This window comes from Camelus dromedarius, chromosome 16, assembly GCF_036321535.1.
Source record: "Camelus dromedarius isolate mCamDro1 chromosome 16, mCamDro1.pat, whole genome shotgun sequence".
NCBI classification, from domain to species: domain Eukaryota; kingdom Metazoa; phylum Chordata; class Mammalia; order Artiodactyla; family Camelidae; genus Camelus; species Camelus dromedarius.
In genome coordinates this window covers 36520917-36543532 of record NC_087451.1, presented here as the reverse complement: position 1 = coordinate 36543532, position 22616 = coordinate 36520917, and the positions used below count along the sequence as shown (strand labels likewise).

The following is a 22616-nucleotide window of genomic DNA, read 5'->3' as shown; positions in this document are numbered from 1 at the left end:
TCTCCCCTTTTTTCTTGATGAGTCTGACTAAAGGTTTATCAATTTTGTTTATCTTTTCAAAGAAGCAGTTTTTATTTTCATTGATCTCTTCTGTTGTTATTTGAGTCTCTATTTCATTTATTTCTGCTCTAATCTTTATGATTTCTTTTACTATAACTTTGGATTTTGTTTGTTGTTCTTTCTCTAGCTGCTTTAGGTGTAAGGTTAGGTTTTTTACTTGAGATTTTTCTTGGCTTGTATCACTATAAACTTCCCTTTTAGAACTTCTTTTGCTGCATCCCAGAGGTTTTGGATTGTTGTGTTTTCGTTTTCATTTGTCTCAAAGTATTTTTTGATTTCCTCAGTGATCCATTGGTTGTTTAGGTAGCATATTGTTTAGCTTCTACATGTTTGCAATTTTTGCAGTTTTATTTTTCTTGTAGTTGACTTCTAAACTTATAGTGTTGTGGTTGGAAAAGATGCTTGGTATGATTTCTATTTTTTGATTTCCTCAGTGATCCATTGGCTGTTTAGCAGCATCTTGTTTAGCTTCTACATGTTTGCAATTTTTGCAGTTTTATTTTTCTTGTAGTTGACTTCTAAACTTACAGCGTTGTGGTCGGGAAAGATGCTTGGTATGATTTCTATTTTCTTAAATTTACTGAGGCTAGCTTTGTGGGCTAGCATGTGGTTGATTCTGGAGAATGTACCACGTGCACTTGAGAAGAATATGTATTATATTGTTTTTGGATGGAATGCTCTGTAGATATCAATTAAGTCCATCTGGTTTAATGTGTTATTTAGGGCCCGTATTTCCTTATTGACTTTCTGTCCAGATGATCTGTCCATTGATGTAAGTGGGGTGTTAAGGTCCCTCGAGAAAAATATAATTCAAAAAGAGAATGTGCACCCCAGTGTTCACTGCAGCACTATTTACAATAGCCAAGACATGGAAACAACCCAAATGTCCATCAATAGATGACTGGATAAAGAAGATGTGGTACACACACACACACACACACACATACACACACACACACACACAATGGAATACTACTCAGCCATAAAAAGGAATAAAATAATGTATTTGCAGCAATATGGATGGATTTGGAGATCATCATTCTAAGTGAAGTAAGCCAGAAAGAAAATGAAAAATGCCATATGATATTGCTTATTTGTGGAATTAAAAAAAAAAAGAACACAAATGAACTTATTTACAAAACAGAAATAGACTCATAGACATAGAGAACATACTTATGGTTACCAGGGGATAAAGGGGATGGAAAGGGATAAATTGGGAATTTGAAAATTGCACCTCTTGGGGAGTGATGGAAATGTTAGCTATCTTGATTGTGACAGTGGTTTCACTGGTGTATACATCTACTGAAATTCATCAAATTTTACATTTGAAATACGTGTCGTTTTTACTATACAGGAACCTTACCACAAGCAAAGTGTTTAAAAAAATTACAGCAGCATCTTTTTTTAAGATGAAAAGCTAGAATGAGTTCTCTTAAACTCAGGATCAGGTGACGATGCCTTAATAGCCACGAATATTTAGTAATTTTTGGACATGGCAGCCAATGAACTTAGGTAAGAGGACTATATAAGAGATATAAAAATTAACAAGATGTGTAAAATTAATTGAGAAAAAAAATGGGACAGATTAACAGTTGGTATTGGGACAAGTATCTAACTATTTGGGGAAGAGGAAAGAAGGTTCCTGCCTTATAAAAGTGCAGAGGCCATGAAGTAATATAAAAATTTTGATTTTGTATAATCAAGGAGGAAAAATCCAACCCGAGCAGGTAGACACACTTGCATATGTGTGTGTGTGTTTCTGTGTGTTGCAATACAAACTACAAAAAGGGGCAATGTCTCCTCTTAACAAAGAAAACAATAATAACTTAATATAAAAATGAGGAAATAGCTTGAACAGATAGGTCGCAGAAACAAAACTAAGATGTCAGTATTCATATAAAAATATTCAACTTCATTTGATATTTTTAAAGAGTGATTAAAAACAATGAGGTAACTTCCTTAACTTACAAAATTGACAAAGATTAAGAAGTTTGGATACCAAGTATTGTTGAGGGATTATTCATTTATTCATTTATCTCTTACTTTTTCAGTTGAGAGTTTAAGATAGCTTACTAGGATGCATAAAATCCAGGGATTTAACTTAAATGATAAGTAAGTGAGCCCACTTGTGATGTAGTCATGCCAAACAAAAAAGTCAAGTTTCAGTCTGATCAAGCTCTAGCTAACAGAGGGATATGTGAATCAACAACAAGAGATATGATCAGTAGAATCTAGTAGGAAAATTTACATGGCAAATGACCGGATTTCTTCAACAGAACAATTGGGGGAGGGGAAGAGGAGGGAGAGCTTATAGATTAAAAGGGACCTAAGAAACTTTATCAACTAATCATAAAACATGGACCTATTTTTTTTTAAAGCTTTTTAAAAAGAAAATTTTATTTGTGTAACTTTGTAGAAAGCAATCTCATGAGTTTTTAAATTAAAAACTTTTACTGAGATAACACTGATTTATAACGTTATATAAGCTACATGTGTACAACATTGTATTTTGACTTCTGAATACATTACAGTGTGCTCACCACCAAGAATTTAGTGTTCTCCATCCCCATACAGTTGACCTCCTTTTACCTGTTTTGCCCTCCCTTCTTCCCTCACCGGTAACCACTGTTCTGTTCTCTGTATCTGTGTTTATTTCTGTTTGGTTTGTTTGTTTGTTTGTTTGTTTATTTATTTATTTATTAGTATAACATGGACTTCATTTTAATCCTAATTGAAACACAACTTGATTTAATAATATTTAGAATATTTATAAAGTATTTATGAGACAATTAGAATTTTGAACACTGAGTAGATATTAAGAAATTACTTATTGTTTATGTATGATAAGGGTCTTGTGGTTACACTTCTTAAAATAGTCCATTTCTTTGAGAGATATTTGATGAACCATTTATGGATGAAACGATTTGATGTCTGAGAAAGTGGGTGGGGTATAAATGAAATAAAATTGGCCATGAGTCGATATTTGTTGAGCTGGGGAATGGGTCCACAGAGGTTGATTATAACTGTTTTGTTTACTTTCTCATAGATTTACAATATTCCATAATAAAATGTCATTAAGAGGGTGGGTAAGACAGAAACAGAGCCACAAAAAAACACTGAGTCAGAAATGAATATGAGTATGAGTGCCAGTTTGGGCCTAAGCTTTTTAGCCATCAGCCCACAGAACGAAACACATAGAGAAACATTCACTTCATCCATAGGCAGAGACTGATCGATTATACGGGGAGAACCAGCTCTTGTTACTGGTAACATACATCCCCCCCCCCAAGAGTCTTTATAATGAAGACTATAAGACTCAGAAGACTGTAAGACTTAGGAGTTAATAAAAAAAACCACCTTACAGAGGTGACTTTCAGAGGCCCTCTTGTAGGTATGCCTCAATGGGCTCATCAAGGACCTCTTTTTAAGGTGACCTTAAGGTCAGTGACATCATGGTAGAATGCAGCTCAATAAAAGAAGTTGGATGAGGCTAGCGGAGAAGCAGAATAGACTTTGTACTGGTAGCACTCTAAGAAGAGATATGGATCAAGAACTTTTCTGTGTATTTCTTTGCATCTCTTAGTTTTCAAGCAGCTGGTTGAATCAACGTTATGACTTGATAGTTTTCCTTGGCTAAAAGGGAGGTGATCACAGTGCTATTAACATCGTGATCTTAGACCAAAAGGAAAAAAGAATCCATTTCTCCCAAGAAAAAAAATGCAGTCTTCTTCCTTCTCTTTTTAACTATTAAAAGAGAGTTTTCTGTTATTCAGTAGCTATTTAAGAAGATGTTTGTATTTTGGAAAATTCCAAACATACCCAAAGGTAGACATATAATGAACCTCCATGTATCCATCACTCAGCTTTGACAAATCACCTACTCACAGCTAATCTTATTTCATCTATATCTTTATCCCCTCTCCCCATATTACTTTGAGGCATATCCTAGAATCACATTATTTCATTGGCACATTTTCAATATTTAGCTTTAAAATAAGTGCTATTTTTAAAAGCTAACGAAAACTTAGTATGCATTTTGAAAAGATGGGACACATCGCTCAATTTCTTGGCAACCTGTTGGCGTATTTTTATCGTAAAGTTGTATTTTTTAACACCCCTATGACATTTCCTTTTGATAAAGACTCATGAATGAAGCAGCATACAAATGAGGAAGGAGGTGAGCACAGATGGTGGGGATTCCCCTCCTAACGACCGCCCTCCCCCCTACCTTAGCTCAGGCTCAGACCACAACTGGAAGGCAGTTGGCTGTGATTTACTTTTAGGTTCTTTCAAGAGCACAAAGTCAATGCCAAATGGTTAATGTGACAAAACAGACTTCAGCTCAAGCAGGTCTGCAAAGAGAACTTCCATCCCATGAAGCTGTAAGAAAACCCACTGTCTGCTTTCACTCTTTTGCAAGTAGGACCTTTTCCGAGGAGTCGATGCTGGCTTTTCTCCTTGGACATGGCCAGAGATTCTTGGTGTCCCTTCACTGAGTCTCCATTCACATCTCATTCTCTCAGAATGTTCTTGCCTTGGCTGCCTTCTCTTGTCCTTCTTGTTTCCCTGCCTGTCTCATTCAACTTTCTGCTTCTCTGTTTGTCACTCTCAGATCTGCAGTCCCCCCCATCCATTTCTTAAGCCCCATGTGCCTGCTTGAAATCTGCCACGTGTCCCCCCAGCTTATCCTTAGCACATCTGAATTGGAACTCATTATCTGCCTTCTCCCACCTCCCACCCAAAATGCCCTGACTTTCCTTTTTTTAATTAATTTTGTCTCGGTGTGGAAACGCCAGATTGCTACTACTATTACGGCTACAGCTTAGCTTCTGACCTTCTGTACCTCTTATCCAGGAAACCACTAGAGCCCGTTGATTTTGCCTCTGCAGAGTTGAAGCAGCTTATTTATTACCACGTTGGTCTCTGCCTCTTATTCTTTTGAGCCCAGTGTTTGCTCTGTATGTGGGCACGGAAGGCATGGGGTCTGGCTTTGCAGAGCTTGCATTCTAGTGGGAAAGATGGGTGAGCAGGTAGGTTCGACCAATCAGTATAAGAAGGAAGACACTGAAGATATGTGTAGAGTCCTGTGACCACGCAGATAAGGGACATTTAATGTATTTTGTTTGTTTGTTTGTTTGTTTGTTTTATGGAAGGCTTCCTGGAGGAGAACATGCTTGAGCTGAGTGTTGAAGTTGACCAGGGGTGATAGATGATAACATTCCAGGGAGAATATGAGCAAAAGACCTGAAAGCTTAAACCACCAAGGCATGTATATGTGGATTTGTTTGGGTGTACGCACGTGCAGTGTATGTGTGTACCACGGTTTCAAAACATCCTGCAGATATTAATCTTGTTACTTTTTTTTAAGTTACTTTTTGAAATACAGATAGCATGGCAGGACACTCCTCTACTGAAAAACATAGATGACTTTTCTTCCTAAATCTGAAAATTAAATACTGTTAGTTACAGGCCTTCAGTCTTTGCCTCCAACCTCCCCTCCAGCCTTCTCTCTGCTACCATCCTTCACTCTGTCCAAAGTAGACAACTCACAGTCTTGAATACACCACAGTGCCTTCTCCCACCATTGTGAGCTCATCCTTCTTCTCCTTGGAATCTCATTGTTGTCTTCCCATGTTCTGATTGTCACAAACCTACCCATTATCTTTTAAAAATTTTAAAAATTTAAAAATGTAATAGAAACATTAAATATATATAAAAAGAAGACATAGTAGTATAATGAACCATCATGTACCCTCAAATCCTACCAATTATCAAAGGGCCACCTAAAATACTACTTATCCAGTGAGACTTTTTTTTTCCATTTCCCTTGCCTGATTTCCTCTCTCCTGCTTTGAACCTCCTGTATTCACGGTGCAAAACTTGTATTGTGCATCACGCTTGCTCTCTGATATTACAGGAATTGGTCTGTCTTATTCCCTGACTCTTTCAAAGCAGAATTTGTAGCTCGATGAAGTTTTTGTCCCTTGCAGTGTCTACTTTGGTGGATTATTGACAGTTTCAGGTCAAAGCTATAGATGTCCCAGTGAGGAACTTTGTTTGGTGTTTCTTATTGGCCAGAAAGAACTGATTGGTGATAGGGGAAATGACAGAAACTGGGGGGAGGTGACCTTGTCATCATAAAGAAAGAAATGGTAAAAAAAAAAAAAAAGGAAACACATTACTTAGATACACTTGATGAGGGGTTCTTGACCTGGCTGGGATCTTCAATCACTTATGGAGTTAAAAAAAAAAAAAAGTGATACAGCCACTTAGGAAGACAGTTTGGCTGTTTCTTACAAGTCTAACACACTCTACCATATGGCCCAGCAATCATACTCCTTCTGTTCACACAAAAACCTGTGCACAGATGTTTATAAGCAGCTTCATTCAAAGTTGCCAAAACTTAGAAGCAACCAAGATGCCCTTCAGTAGGTGAATGGATTAATTAACTGTGGTATATCCAGACAATGGAATATTACTCAGTGCTAAAAAGAAATGAGCTGTCAAGCCATGAAAAAACATGGAAGAACCTTAAATGCATATTACTAAGAGAAAGATGCCAATCAGAAAAGGCTATATATAATATATATAATTAAGATCATACAGTATATATATATTGTATGACCCTAATTATGTGACATTCTCGTAAAACAATGGATACAGTGAACAGAGCAGTGGTTGCCAGAGGCTTTGGGGAAGGAGGGATGAATAGACGGAGTACAGAGGATTTTTTAAAGACAGTGAAAATACTCTGTATGATACTATAATGGTAGATACATAGTATACACTTGTCCAAATGCACAAGAGTACCAAGAATGAACCCTAAGGTAAAACATGGACTTTGAATGATGATGTGTCAATTTAGGTTCATCATTTGTAACAAATGCAGCGCTCTGGTGGGGGATGTTGATAAAGGGGGAGGCTCTGCATGTGCAGAGACAGGGAGGTCTATGGGAAATCTCCGTACCTTCCCTTCAATTTTGCTAAGAACCTAAAACTGCTCTAAAAAATTAAAGTCCTTTATGAAAAATATGGATTCTGAGGCCTTGCTCTCAGAGATTTGAGTCTATAAAGCTGAAATAGTTCCCAGACTCAGTGGAAACCAAGACACTATAGTTCAAGATTGATGAGATGTTTGAAAAATATAATTTTCACATAAAGAACGCAAGAGGGGAAGATCAGTGGACAGCATCTGAATAAACAAGCTGCCCATTCAGGAGACATTCTGTTCCATTCCTATTTTTAAAATATAAGCACAAACATGGGAGGGAGAAAAGAAACTACTATTTAGTGAGTACTTGTTATATATACTAGGCTTCTTTACACATATCGTGCCAACTGAATTAGTGACCCGAGTCTCTCATCTCCAGTTTGTAGGTGCAGAAACCGAGTTTAGGAAACATTCTCAGGGTCACAGGGTTAATCACTGGCACAGCTAGGATTTTAAAATGACGTCTTACTGATGTTCAAGCTTGTATTATTTCTACTCCATTCTGTTTTTTGTTTTTTTACTTAAAGTGTAGTTGATTTACAATATTATATTAGCTTCAGATGTAACAACATAGTAATTCAATATTTTTACAGATTATACTTAAAATTTTTTTTGAAGGTCTCCATACTAAAATTCAAAACAGTTGAAAAAAAGAGCAACAGATGTTCAGTCAACAAACACTGACAATGTGTAGGCACTGGGCAAAACTGCTGCCATTAGTTGAATGTTTATGGAAGAGATTGATAATAAATAAGTAATAAATAAATTCAGAAGTGAATACATACGTGGAAGAGTACAGTGATTTGAGATAGTGAGAAAAGATATGAGGAATAAAAATGGCAGATGGTCATGGAGACCCATCTTAAGATAGAGTGGACATTTTAAACCAGAAGAGTGGAGGTTTAGTAAAGTTGCATTGAGTTCATATGATGTTCGAGATGCCAGCATGTGGAAGCTGGCAGGTGTGGACAAGGATCCTTGAGGAGTGTTCAGGAAGGTCTGGGAAGGTTCTGTGGGGCCCGTGATCAGTGAGCTGAATTTGGAAGATGGAGATCTGGTCCACAAAAGGGCTGGAGCCCCCCCAAGCCGAGGGATGCAAAGGTAAAGGCAGGGTTTCAGGAGAGTCATCTGCCTGCTTGAAATAAAAATGACTGCGCGTTTTAAAATGAGCTTTGCCGCTTTCCTTCTCTAAATTTTATGTAATTCCAAAGAAATTTGGCATACTGGTTGGAGTCTCCATGGTGGGTTAGGTCCAGTGGTTTGGGGGGACGGAGGTATTTGTGTCCACTTTCGTATCGCTGTTGTAAAGCCAGTTCTCTCCCCATACTCCCTTCCCTCTGCCCTGTCCCCCTTAGTTGCTTTGCATCTGATCATTGCAATTTAATAACATTTAATGACACTTCTCTGCCGATTTTAGTGCCAGCCACCTCTGGAACTTAAGCCTAGATGCAAGTATTAAAGCGAGGGCAGCCAAAGCCTCCAGGTTGCCAGTTATTTGGCTGGAAATCCCATTCACACTGGGAAACAGATTTTTAAAATAAATTTGGCACTGGGAGCAAAGCCATCCTTTTGTAAAGCTGTGTCAATAACTGTAAACCCTCATAATCATGTCCCCCCACCCAACCCTCGGCCAAGCTGACAAATATTTAGGTGTCAGCATATCCTCACGACGTCACCTCCTGTTGACCCTGTGGGATTCTCTGGCTGTTTGGGTTGGCCCTGGAGCACGATCTTCTGTTTTATGTAATAAGGCACATGAGAGAAGCCCTTTGTGCTTAGCGTCTCCGGGCGGGTACTGAGCAAGAGGTCTTGTGTACCCCATCATTTTCTGTATGGTCAGAGCTAGTGAACATTTCTGTGGCCTGGTAAATGTTTTCTAACTACTGGCAAGTTTGGGGTTTTTTTTTTTTTCAGTGCCATTTTGCTCCAGGCTGGGATCATAATGACCCAGCTTTGGTTTAAGATGAGTTTTGCAAATACACGTGTGTCGTGGGACTACAATATTTTCAGAGAAAAGAGGCATGTGTGTGACACTGGCTGATGTAATACAGTACCACATACGCTCAGTCAGGCCGAGGATGTTTTTAGCCTTTGCAGGTTGTACCAAGCAGAGGGCAAAACTGGTTGAGATCTGCAGACGTGCACAGAATTTCCTCCTTCTGAGAACGCTTGTTACTAGCATGTGATGTAACATGGAGCCTATTTTCTGATATATTTTTCAGTTTTACTTGAGAATATCAAGTGAAAAGGTCGTTTATCATAGTTGACCACTTAATTTTATTATTCACCTTCCTCCCTCTTATTAATTTTTTTTTTTATCACGGTGTTAAATGTTAGAGTCAGGTGCTGGCAGCCTTGTGAAGGGGAACAGATTGCTTTGAAATAAACACAGCTGGAAACAGACCACATATTGTTTCCTTTTCTTTTAAGAAATGAAAGAGACATTTATAGAAAGGCTGGAGAACGCTGTACTGTCCAGAATTACTTTATAGATTTAGTCCTCCCAGCCTGGTTAATGATTAATGTCACGTCTTGATGTCCAAATGGACCCACTTCCCTACTCCCTTTCTGAAGCTGGAGTTTTCCGGGGAATGATAAACTTGCAGAGGTTTGGGGCAATCTGCACTGGAGGAAGGGGAGGAGTCTGTGCAGTTCTGCCTCACTCGGCTGAAGTGTGGTCTCCGGAGCTAAGTCAAGAATGCCTTCTGTGGGGTTTTCTTCTGCTCACTGTCCTTGCAGCCTTGAACACCTCATCAGAGTCACTTCTGCTGGTCTTCTTACTGGGTTACTCTTTCAGTGATGGGCAAGTAAGTGAATTATGGAATGCTAGTGTGTGCCTTTGTGATTTTTGTTTTATTTGATCTACTTAAAACAAAAAGGGCAGGGTGTTTTCTAACGGTGTGATTCAACTAGGGTTGTGTCTCCTAGAATTCTTTTTCTTCTTGTCAGAAGAGAATCAGGGGTCTTCTTTTCCCACACCTAGAAGACTTCATTGTTGTTTTGGTCATTTATTCCTTTAATCACTGTGCCAAAAAGTTTTCTCTCTCTCTCTCTTTCTTTTACTATTTCTTTGTACAGATGTTTTGATGATTTATTGGGTCATAGCTTAATATTGATTGCTATTAAGGAATTATTAATAATTAATTGCTGTGGTGTAATAATTCACTGCTATGTTAGTTTTTCAAAGGTGGTTTTCTCCATAAATAGCTATTTCTCTTGACATATATATTGTAAGAGCTGAGTTAGAAGTGAAGAAGAGAGATATAGGAACTTAAGAGTAACGTTTGAAAAGAATAAACTAATGCTATTTGCAGCAACAGGGATGGACTTGGAGATCATCATACTAAGTTAACTAAGCCAGACAGAGAAAGAAAAATACCATATGATATCACTTATATGTAGAATCTTAAAAAAAAATGACACAAATGAACTTGTGTATAAAACAGACATAGAAAACAAACTTATGGTTACTGAGGGGAATGGGGGTGGGGAGGGATAAATCAGGAGTTCGGGATTTGCAGATACAAACTACTGTATATAAAATAGATAAATAGCAAGAGCCTACTGTATAGCACAGAGAACTATATTCAAGACCTTGTAATGCCTATAGCGAAAAGGAATATGAAAAGGAATATATATGTATAAATGAATCACTATGCTGTACATCAGAAATTAACACAACATTGTAAATTGACTATACTTCAATTAAAAAAAAAGAGTAATGTTTGCTTTTGGCTTGTTTAAATGGCATCTGGGGAGCCTTCTTCACAGGCAAAATATATTTTAGTTTCATTTTGTTTTGTTTTATCTGGGACAACTACAGGGTTGTATCTGCTGGGATTACCTGAATTGTCTGGCACCTGTGTTGGAATCTGTATGCTGTTATCTGGACAAGTCAAACTTGCCATTTGTTCCTCCCTGGAGTATCTCATTTAAAATACCCTTCTCTGTCTACTTGGCTGAGGTCCATGGATGGGAATTGTTGGACTGGCCGTGTACCTATGTGGATTCCCACAATCAGATCCGGCACTTAGCATCGTTCTGGTACATAGTACAGCTCTGTGTATGGTCAATAACTGACTGACGTGCTAAATGGCCATCTGAGCTCCAGGAATGGGAAAGTAAATGGTGAGTTTTGAATTCTTATAAAACACATGGATAAGTCCAAATGAGGAGAAAATTGAGAAAACCTGTTACAATGAAGGTGGTTCTAAAAGGCTTTCTCTGTGTTTATTACTGCCAAGCACATTGCTTGCTGGCTTTATACAGCTTGGCAGAATTGATCTAGATTTTTGGAGTTTGAAGGCATAGGGAAAAAATTCTCAATTGTACATTTTACTGGGCTATGTTCTGTTCATGAATTTCTCAAATGATTTATTTTCTTTAATGAGGCTGTACAGATTGTTTCTCTAAATGATTATAGTTAACAGCTACTTAAGGTATTCCATTGCTTTTTCATCTGTGTTATCTCATGGTTCTCACATCAGTCCAATAAGGTAGGTATTGATGTCATGAGAGCATTTTATAATAGAGGGTATCAAGAGTCAGGTGAAAAGTGACTCTGGAGGTCATTGGTGAGGGAAGGGACCAGATGTAAGCTGGTTTTTTAAAAACTCATAATCCCATCCCCGCCCTGCCCCATTCTCTCTGGTCACTTCTAAACGTCATCCATTGTGGAACAGAGGGAAGAGCTCCCTGCTGGGTATCTGGAGACCTGGATTCTGATTCTGACTGGGTCATTGCTGGCTCTCTGATGCTGAGCAATAACTGAAGTCTTTGGATGTCCTTTTCATGCAAGGCAGTTACAGTATTTAATTTCTTAATTTTCCATGCAGCTTCAGGATCTCTCTTTAGGGCTTTAACCAGGGCTTGTGTCAGCCTGTCCTGCTCCCTGCAAAGTGGAGAAAAGGCGAGAAAGACAGTGAACCCTTGGGTATTCTATTCAGCTCCTCTTTGCTTTCTCATGCCAAGTGTGAAGGGACACAGATCTCTTTAGGTGAGGAAAATCTCAGGCCCTTACAAGACTGGTTTCTCTGATCACTTCTTGAGCTGCCATTTCTCAGTCTGTTCTTTTTAACTCATCAACAAAAGTATCTGAGCCAAGCTCTCTTGTGGTTTCAGCCCAGGAGGGTGAACACATCAGTTACGTTCCCATCTGGCCCCCAAAGAAGTGACAGCCTCCTTGCATGAGTCCATCTGTTATCTTAATGCTTTTCTGAACAGGGTAAACATAAACAAACATTATTCTATCCCTCTCCTAGGTGTTTCAGCTTATGGCAGGTGGTTGACAATGGGCAGGGCAGAGCAGTGGGAAAGTGTTTTTCATTCCACCTGCATGGTTAAGTCTATCAGCCAATTGCAGATCAACTTAGAATGTAGTAGTATACTGAGATAAGCATGATTACATCTGACTGGCATTAAAAAGAAAAAAAAAAACTATAACCAACATCATCTACCATCACCATTGTTGTGTATAATAAAGGAAAAAAGAGGCTGGAATGTCAAACTCCCAGCAGGGAGAAAAGGGCAGGTCTTCCTGGGTAAAAAGAATTGGCATTCTTACACTGATATTTCACCCTGGACTGGTGAAAAACCTCATTCGTGACCACACTCTGTGTTTGGGAAGCTCTGCTCAGCCTGGTGATTGGATGCTTGTCGCTCATGGACGTCCTGGGTAGGAAGTGGAGTTCTGAATGGGGAAATGAGACCTGCGTTCCCAGGGCCGTCCTTTTCCCTGCTTCAGTCTCTGCCCCTGCTCTTATGCTATGAGACCTTAACTTTTTCCTTCCATCTTTCCCTGTAGGCAAGAAGCGAAATCCTGGCCTTAAAATTCCAAAGGAAGCATTTGAACAACCTCAGACCAGTTCCACGTAAGTTGGCAGCATCATTATCTTAATCCAAACACGTTGAGCTTTACGGATTTCCAGGGAATGGGAATTCAGTTTTGGACTGGTGAGCGGTATCTTGACTACGGAAATAGTTGTTAGAAAGGAGAGCACTTTAAAGGGGGAAGCCATGTACTCACTGCTCTGAGACTTGAAAAGAAAAATCATACTCAGTTAGTCTACATGGAATGGGTAGCTTTTAACTCAGTGTCTCATATTATTGGTTGGTTAAAAATTCTACAAACGTGTTTAGCAGATGGGGATCCATGTAAATCCAGAAAAGTCCATGGATATAGACTTTTTGCCTTTTCCATGTAGATCTGAGCAAACAAATAAATCCCCGAGAGCCACTACTATAAAATTTGGGTTGAGGTGGAAAGATGGTATATGGTGAGGACTTAGCATCCTGACTCCTAAATCCTGTCCCATATAAACAGAAGGCAAAATGAGGTAATGGAACACTCCTTTTTTAGCTGAGCCTCTGGATCAAATCCCTAAGTGAGCTCAAGTCCTGGTAAAGCAGGGTACCCTCTCCCTGAGCCTCCTTCTTGTTTCCTTGTCTCTCTGTAAGGTGGGAGGGTATTTCCTGCCTGGCTGGGGCTATGACCACCTATCAAAGCATCTGCATGGGGGAATAGAAATTCCAAGGGGCACTACAAAGGCAGGTCAAGTACAAAGAGAGGCTATCCCAATGGAAGCCTGAATTTTTAAGGCTTTTACTCATCTATGAAAAAAGTGCCTCCTTTTGTGGAGATTTTTTGACCTTAACTGTGATTCATTTCTATCAGAAAGTGCACCCCCTGGTGTTGGAATGTGCTAGTAAATATGATCATGTCATGCATGACTTTGCTGAGACCATTGGCCATTGCCTCCCAGGCAACCATATAAACACACTGTCCACTGAAGAACCTCGGAGGACAGAGCAGAGGGGAGGGCTACTCATCAGGGCCTTGGACTGTAGCTCAAGGAGCCAAATTCAAGTGAGTCTGTTCCTTTCATCCTTTCAAAAGGATCTGCAGGAGAAAGTTCTTTCAGTCTCTGCTACCAAATTTTTTTTTTCTTTGGTCCCTCTGATTGCTTTTTCTTCCCTTGGACCTATGAACTGTCTAATTAATAACTTTTTCTCTCTGATTGGTTTCTCGGGAGCTTAGGATCAAATCCCTATACAGGACTCTATTGGGGTACACTTTTAAAACTTTATTTTGAAATAAATGTAGACTCATAGGAGGTTGCAAAGAAATATACAGAAAAAAATCCCACGTACCCTTTCCCTGGCTCGTGTCCTCCTTCTCAATGTTAACGTCTTACACAACTCCACAATCATATCAAAATCAAGAAAGTGGCATTGGTGCAAACTAGATTGTTCAGATTTCACCAGCACTATAAGCACTCATTTTGTGCGTGTGTATGTGCGTGTAGCTCTATACAATTTTATCACATGTGTAGCCTTGTATAACTACAACCACAGTCAAGATACTCAACTGTAGAGCACCACATGACTCTTTCCTATTACTCCATTAGAGCCGCACCTACCACTCACCCCTCATCCCTGGGGTCCCTAATTCCTGGCAATCACTAATCTGTTCATCCATTTTGTTACTTCATGATTGTCATGTACATGAGATCATGCATCTCCTTTTGGAGATTGGCCTCTTCCATTCAGCATAATTTCCTTGGGGTTCGTTCAAGTTATTGCATATACCCACGGTTCATTCTGTGTTACTGCTGAATACCATTCCATGGTATGGATATAACGTGTGTTATGTGTTAAACCCTTTAGCCTTTGAAGGAAATACGAGTAGTTTCCAGTTTGGGGCTGTTATATGAGTAAAGCTGCCGTGAACATTCATGTGTAAGTTTTTGCATAAAAATGTCTTCATTTCTCTGGGATATAAGTCCAGTGGTGCAATTCCTGGGTTATATGGTAAGTTCATTTTTTAGTTTTGAAAGAACTGCCAAATATTTTCCAGGGTGATTGTACCATGTTATAGTCTTACCAAAAATGTATGAATGACACGGTGTCTCTGCATCCCTGTCAACGTTACCACTGTTTTTCATTTTAGCCACTCTGGCAGATGTGTGGTGATATATCATTGCTGTTTTAATTTTCATTTCTCTAATGGCTACTGATGTTGAATACTTTTGGTGTTTATTTTCCATGCACATATCTTCTTTGGTGAAACGTCTGTGCACTTCTTTGCCTATTATCTAATCAGATTTTTTTTTTTTTGATGTTGAGTTTTGAGAGTTCTTCATATATCCAAAACACAAAAGAGTTTGTCAGATATGTGATTCAAGAACACTGTCTCCCAGTCTGTAATGGGTCTTTTTGTCTCTCTACTTTGATGAAGTCCAGTCGATCAGTTTTAACTCTTACGGATTATGTTTTTGGTGACAAGTTTAAGAACCCTTTGCTTAGTCCTGGGTCATGTAAATTTTCTCTGATGTTCTTTTTTAGAAGATTTATAATTTTACATTTTAGGTTTAAGTCTATGATACATTTTGAGTTTAATTTTTGTACAAGGTGTGAGGTTTAGGTTGGGCTTTATTTTTTTTGCCAATGGATTTCTAATTGCTCTAATGCCTTTTGCTGAAAAGGCTCTCCCTCCTCCACTGAATTGCTTTTGCTCCTTTCTCACATACTAACTGGGCATGTTTGTTTGGATCTATTTATGGGTTCTCTATTCTGTTCTGTTGATCTGTGTGTCTGTCCAGTATCACACTGTCTTGATACCTGCAGCTATGTAGTAAGCCTTAACATTGGGAAAAGTGATTCCTCCCACTTCATTCTTCTTTTTCAGAACTATTTTGGTTATTCTAGGGCCATCCTCTTTTCATATTAGCTTTAGGATAATTTTATCTATAACTACAAATAAACTTGCTGAGATTTTTGATAGGAATTGTGTTTAACCTCTAGATCAACTGAGGGAGAACTGGCATCTTTACTACACAGAATCATTCAGTCCATGGATGTGGTAGATTTTTCCAAGTATTTAGATTTTCTTTGATTTCTTCCATCATGATTTTATAGTTTTCATCATACAGATTCTCTACATTAGGCTTTGTTAAGATTCACACGTATTTTCTTTTTCAGAAGCAATTCAAATTGTATTCCACTTTTGATTTTGATTTCCATTTGTTCATTGTCAGTATTTAGAAATGTGGTTGATTTCTGTAGACTGTGTCTCCTGTGACCTTACTAAACCCAATTATTAGTTCTAGGAACTTTTAATGTAGATTCCTTAGAGTTTTCTGAGTAGACAGTCATACCTTCTGCAAAAAGAGAAAGTTTTCTTTCTTTCTTTCCTATTATTTTTTTAACTTTTATTTTACCTTATTTCAGTGGCAAGGATGTTCAGCACTATGTTGAATAAGATTGGTGAGAGCAGGCAACCCTGCTTTGCTCCCCAGCATAGTGGGAAAGCATTTAATCTTTCACCATTAAACCGTGGTGTTAGTTAGGTCTTTGTAGATGTTGTGTGTGAGTTTGAAGAAGTTCCTCTCTCATCGTAGTGTACTCAGAGTTTTTATTATGAATGTATATTGAATTTTGTTGAGTGCTTTTTTTGTGCATCAGTTAATGTGATTATAGATTTTTCTTTGTCCTTCTTTGCTGATGTGAATTATACTGATTTTTAAAATATTGAACTAGCCTTGCATACCCCAACATAAATCCCACTTGCTTGTGGTATATTGCTTTTTACACATTGTTTGATTTGATCTGCTAAAATGTTGAATATTTTTGTCTTAAGTTCATGACAGATGTTGGTCTGTAGTAGGGTTTGTGTGTGTGTGTGTTTGTGTGTGCTGTTATGTTCTGGTTTTGATATTAAGGTAATGCTGGCTTTATAAAATGAGTTGTTAGGAATACATTCTTCTATTTTTCTGGTAGACATTGTGTAAGATAAGTGATAATTCTTTGAAAAAATTTGAGCTATAATTGACGTAAATCATTATATTAGTTTTAGATATTCAACATAATGATTACATACATGCAATTCTTTTTTTTTTTTTTTAATGTTTGCTAAAATTCTCCAGTGAAACAAAATGAGCTTGTATGTTCCTTTTTCTATAGTTTCTAAATTACAAATTCATTTTAATAGTTACAGGACAATTCAGATGATCTATCTTATTATAGCTAAGTATGGTAAGTTTGGTTTTTAAGGGATTGGTACATTTCTTCTAAGTTGTTGAATTTATGAAAGTAAAGTTGTTCATAGTATTTCCTAATTATTCTTTTAATGGCTGCAGGATATGTTGTGATAGCCCCCTTCTTTTTTTTTTTTTTTTTTTTTTTTGCTGATATTGACACTTTGCATCGTCTCCCTTCTTAATCTATTAGTCTTGCTAGAGGTTTATCAATTTTATGGATTTTTTAAAATGGTTCAACTGTTTTCCTTATTTTCCTGTTTTCAACTTTATTGATTTGTGCTCTTATCTTTATTATTTCCTTTAGGATATATATATATATATATATATATATATATATATATTTTATGCTATCACTTTTATTAATTCTTTTTTTTACTGAAGTACAGTCAGTTACAATGTATCAATTTCTGGTGTACAGCACAATGTCCCAGTCATGCATATACATATATATATTTGTTTTCATATTTTTTTCATTAAACGTTATTACAAGATATTGAACATAGTTCCCTGTGCTATACAGAAGAAATGTTTTTTAAAATCTACTTTTATATATAGTGGCTAACATTTATAAATCTCAAACTCCCAAATTTATCCCTTCCCACCCCCTTTCCTTAGTAACCATAAAATTGTTTACTATGTCTGGGAGTCTGTTTCTGTTCTGCAGATGAGTTCAGTGTCCTTTTTTTTTTTTTAGATTCCACGTATAAGTGCTATCATATGGTATTTTTCTTTCTCTATCTGGCTTACTTCATTTAGAATGATGATCTCTAGGTCCATCCGTGTTGCTGCAAATGGCATTATTTTATCTTTTTGATGGCTGAGTAGTATTCCATTGTATAGATATACCGAAACTTCTTTATCCAGTCATCTGTTGATGGACATTTAGGTTGCTTCCATGTTTTGGCTATTGTAAATAGTGCTGCTATGAATAGGATATATTTTTATATCCACCTCTTAGTTGTCTTACATTCCTCCCCTTTAACATTTGCTAGTCTTCACCTTCTTCTACTTTATATGAATATTCTGTTTTTTATGAATGTTTGAAAACTACCATAAATCCTTCCTTGGTATAAACACAGTGAATAAAAATCTTTGCAAAGATTAAAAGTAGTTTCCTTGTTGTCTTTCCCTCATGTAGTAGAATAAACCTGGAATAAACTTTTCTGTTTCATAGTGTGAAGCCAGGGTCACTTCATTATTGTAAACTATGCCACATTAGCTCATGGAGAGGCTTATTATTAATATTAATATTATTATTATTATTATTATACTGAGGCTTAAATTTGTGGAAGAAGCTTCCACATTTTGAGTTTTTCTTGGCAAGTTTTTGAGGTTGGCTTGGTGATTCTTACCGTTTATACCCTGCTGCCTTCTGCTGGACTACACAAAAATAAACAGACTGGGACAGAGCCCCATTCTTTTTAGTGCTGTGTGTGGTCCCTTTGCTTGAGTTCTTTCTTTGGGTAACTGATGCCAATGTGTCTTTGAGATTTCTGGGCTGCCCCTCACTTGATTGGCACTCACTAATTCTAAATCAAGTCTCTGCTAGTCAGTCTTATTTAATCCTCACAAGAAACTCAAAAGGCGGTTGTTCTTACTCTCACTTTTCATAAATGAGAAGACAGACATGTACAAGGGTCAGATACCTTGCTCAGAGCAGTTGAGCACAGAGTTCAGCACTGGTGCCAGAATGCCTAGGTTCACACTTGGGATCTGAAGTTCACCAGGTGAATATCTTAGGCAGCTTACCTAACCCTACTAAGCCTTCGTTTCCCCTTATGAAAAATGGGAATAAACACCAAAGTGGTTGCTATGAGGATTAGATGTCAGAGTCTCTGAAGTGTCTAGCCTAGTGCCTGTTCCAGTGTAATTTCTCAATGAAGGCAGCACTAAGTGTTGTTATTATTACTTCACTTAATAAGTGGAAGAGCTGGCATGCAAACTCAGGGCCCTCCAGCTCTCCAGCATGAGCTCTGAGTCACACCATCAGATTGCCAGGGACGGCAGCTGAATGCCACGGCTCTGAAATGAGAGGTAGGGTCTTCCACTCCTGCAGGTGAGAGGACTTCCTGACATGGATCTGGGTTCTAGTCACCATCTCTTTGAATGTGCTGACATTATTTTGTCTGTTTCAATGTCAGCTCCTCACATTATAATAGAGATAATATCCTCTAAGAGTTGTGAAAATTAAAGAAGATATTTTCTGTAAAGGGGCTAGCACAGTATCTGGCCCAAGGAGATGCCTAGTAAATATTATTAGGTTATAAGTAAACACTGTTATTAACCTTGTTGTTGTAGATGGATGATAATTGTAACAGCAACCGGTAAACGCATTACTCATGTAGAACTGTAAATAAGTAAGTATTTTAATAAACCAAAGCTGGTTGTTTATGTAAAAATCTAATAGTAGGTGTGACCTTTGGAATACCTTTGGCCTTCCAGGGTTAGGAATTTCGTAATACGTTTGGTTCTCTCCCCAGAGGACTAAAACATTGAATAATCAACAGAGAATGTCCACCCACAGTTTAAACCTCCTGTAGGGACTCGGTGCCCCAGGCAAACTAATATGCCCAGCCCTGGACAGAACGCAGTGTCAACTAATTCAGTCCGAGCTGTCAGTCTTGGCCCCATCATTTGATGCTTTTGGCAGACTCCACGAGCCTGAAGTCCTCAGGCTTGGGTGGACTGATCATTTTCATTAGAGGAGGCCTGGGTGTCGGGGGCAGGTTCCTTGGATTCAGTCAGACTTGGACTGGAATCATGGCTTCACCACTTGGGAGCAAGTTAGTTAAACTCTAAACCAGTTTTTCATTTGGAACATGGGAATAATGGCACTCATGGGTGTGTGTGTGTGTGTGTGTGTGTGTGTGTTTGTGTGTGTGTGTGTTTTAATTATATGAGATGCAGGTAACACACTTAGCCCAAACTTCACCATAGACTCCCTTCTCTTAGCTAAAGACTGAGCCTTGGCTGATGTGAGTTTTATTTTCAGCTCTGTTGAGGACTGTATGGATGGCTTCAGCATATCGCTGAACTTTTCTGGGTTTCATTTTTCTCATTCTGGAAAATGGCATGAAACCCTCCTATTAGGTAGAGATATAATGCAAGGTTCGCATAAAGCTAGAGTCAGCAAACTTTTTTGCAAAATATCAGAGAGTAAATATTTTGAGCTACCCAGACCACAGTGGCCTCTGTTGGAGATTCTTTGTTTTTTTTTTACAACCCTTTAAACGTGTAAAGTTCATTGTTAGCTGGGTCATAAACTGTAATTTGCAGAGCCCTGGTATGAATACTAGAATATTAGACCTGGAAGAGTTTTTACTCAAAACTCTCATTGAATGGCAAGGACACGGAGGGAGGTAGCGCCAAATAACTAGTGACCTTTTCTGTTGCTTTAGTGTCTGAACAATTGCAAAAGGTTTTTGACTGTTTATATTAGTCACATGTTTCAAGTAATGTTTGTCTTTATTTCAAAGTTCCATTGTAATTAGTACAAACAAATTGTGACAACTACAAAAAAACAGTTTTCGAGGTTTTAAGAGTGAGAAATTAGATTTTTAGAAACTTAATTCCTTTGGAAAGTGTTTCTGAAGAAAGATTCCCTGCTCAGAAACACAAGATACGTAAAAACATCTCTGCCAGTCCTGGTTTTAAATTAGTGTAGGAAAACTTTATTTTAGGTATTCTATACATTTGAAAGGGATTTTGAAGTGAGGGAGGGTTGCCATTAAAACCTTAGATTCAAGTGTATATCTGTGTTTATATTCCTACCTTTTCCTTATTTTATTTATTTAGTTAGTTTCAGCAGAAGGGGTAGAATTAAAATACATTAGGGTTGGGAAAATTGTCATGTGCCAAGGATTTTTTTTTGCTGTTCCTTTCATTTTTCCTTGTATTCTCCTAGAGACAATTCTGGCCTGGAACATCCCCTTAGGGAGACCTGCGTTTCCAAAACCTTCTTTGGTCACCCTTGTTCAGGCAGCATCGAGATTCTTTTGTCTTAGCTTCCAGTTGTCTTATTTGTTTGAGCATATTGTTTATTATGTATATCTTGTTTGCTGTTTCTTGGCGTTCACTACTTTATTCATGATGCTTTTGGTGTATTTATTTGAAGAAAATGCTCCTCTAGGCTCCTACTTAGGTGCACAGCCAAAGCTAAACATCGTTCTCTTCAGTGGATGGTTATCAACCGAGGTAGCAATGAAGTAGTAGAAATAAGTACACACAAGGGGACTGTGGGCTCTCTTTTATGGAGACACAAAAGCAGCAGACCTCTAGCTGCTGACATGACCCCTGGGGAGTATGTACACTGTGTATGGAAGAAATATCCCAACTAGGTTAGCCAGCCTGGTAGGACAGAAAGTATTCAGACATGAAAATCCGGACATCTGGGTTAGTTGTGACCTTGGGCAAGTCACTTCACCTGTCTGGACCCTTTTTTTCCTATAAAGGCAGGATTAGGTACGTTTGGAATTCCTATGATCTGTGAATTGTATGAGTTAACAGAACAATATTGTTTCTTTTTAAAAAAAAACACTTGTGGAAAAAGTGGTGGGATAATGGGGCATGTGGGTGCTCTTGGATGAAAGAATAGTTTAGTACTTATACTTACTTATAAGAATGTAATTATACTGGGGCTTACTAGAATAGTATAATTATCCACATAACTATACATATATATAGTTATGACTCTTATGTATTGAATATTTACTGCATGTCAGGCATTCTGCTGCACATTTTACTGAGAATATCTCATTTAATACTCTCCTACTCCATGAGATAGCATACTAATATCCTCGTATTAAAGAAGAAATGAAAGCTCAGAGATTAAGTGATTTAAGTGCAAATGTATTTTATTCCAAATTCCACACTATTAAACCTTTATGCTGCTTTATTTTACTTATGAGCTTTCACCTTATTCCTAAGGAAAAATTTCTCCAGTTGCATATGCTTGGGGAAGGTCATATCTGACTAAATGGCTCATGTTTTTTTTTTTCTCCTTCTTCTCCTTTTTAGGCCACCTCGAGATTTAGACTCCAAAGCTTGCATTTCTATTGGAAATCAGGTGAGAAAAATCATGTCTGCCAGTTAATATCTTGACCATTTCATGTGTACACTTTCCGACTGGCCAAAGAAAATTGTGTTTTCCGTAACATGCTGTCACGGGGTGGGTCAATAAAGCCTGAATTTAAACGGAAGAGGTCTGTGGAGCGCCTGCTATTTTGAGTGTTGAATTGAAATCAGGCTATTGTGGTCCTAATGGAAGGTATTTGAGGAGAGTAGATGGTTCTCTTTGAGGTGCATTCTTCAAAGTCCAAGCACAGATCTGGTTACCACCAGTCAGCAAATGGATTACACATGTAATTAAGGGGGCAGGGCCAAAGAACCGCATGTCTAGATAGCTTTCACGAAGCAGTCTGGAATCTGAGTTGGAGATGGATCTCCGCACTGCCTGTGACAAGCAGGGGGCACACTGTGGGAGCCTAAACATCTCCCAGCACATCTTGCTTTCGGTGGCGGCTTGGAAA

General features: G+C 38.1%; 1 protein-coding gene across 2 annotated transcripts in view; it reads left to right on the top strand.

The window, feature by feature from the left end:
• MAP2K6 (mitogen-activated protein kinase kinase 6) overlaps window positions 1-22616 on the top strand; it is a 123291-nt gene that overhangs the window by 60970 nt on the left and 39705 nt on the right. Inside the window, exons 1-4 of one of the 2 annotated variants that reach the window (XM_064495608.1) lie at window positions 9640-9858; window positions 10875-11179; window positions 12855-12921; window positions 22105-22153. Coding sequence is in view for 1 of the 2 variants with exons in the window: in XM_010975956.3 (XP_010974258.2) it covers window positions 12855-12921; window positions 22105-22153 (116 nt within the window). In the remaining variant the exon portion in view is untranslated. Of the gene's footprint in view, window positions 1-9639; window positions 9859-10874; window positions 11180-12854; window positions 12922-22104; window positions 22154-22616 lie in introns of those variants that run through there. The other variant, XM_010975956.3, reaches the window with a different exon arrangement.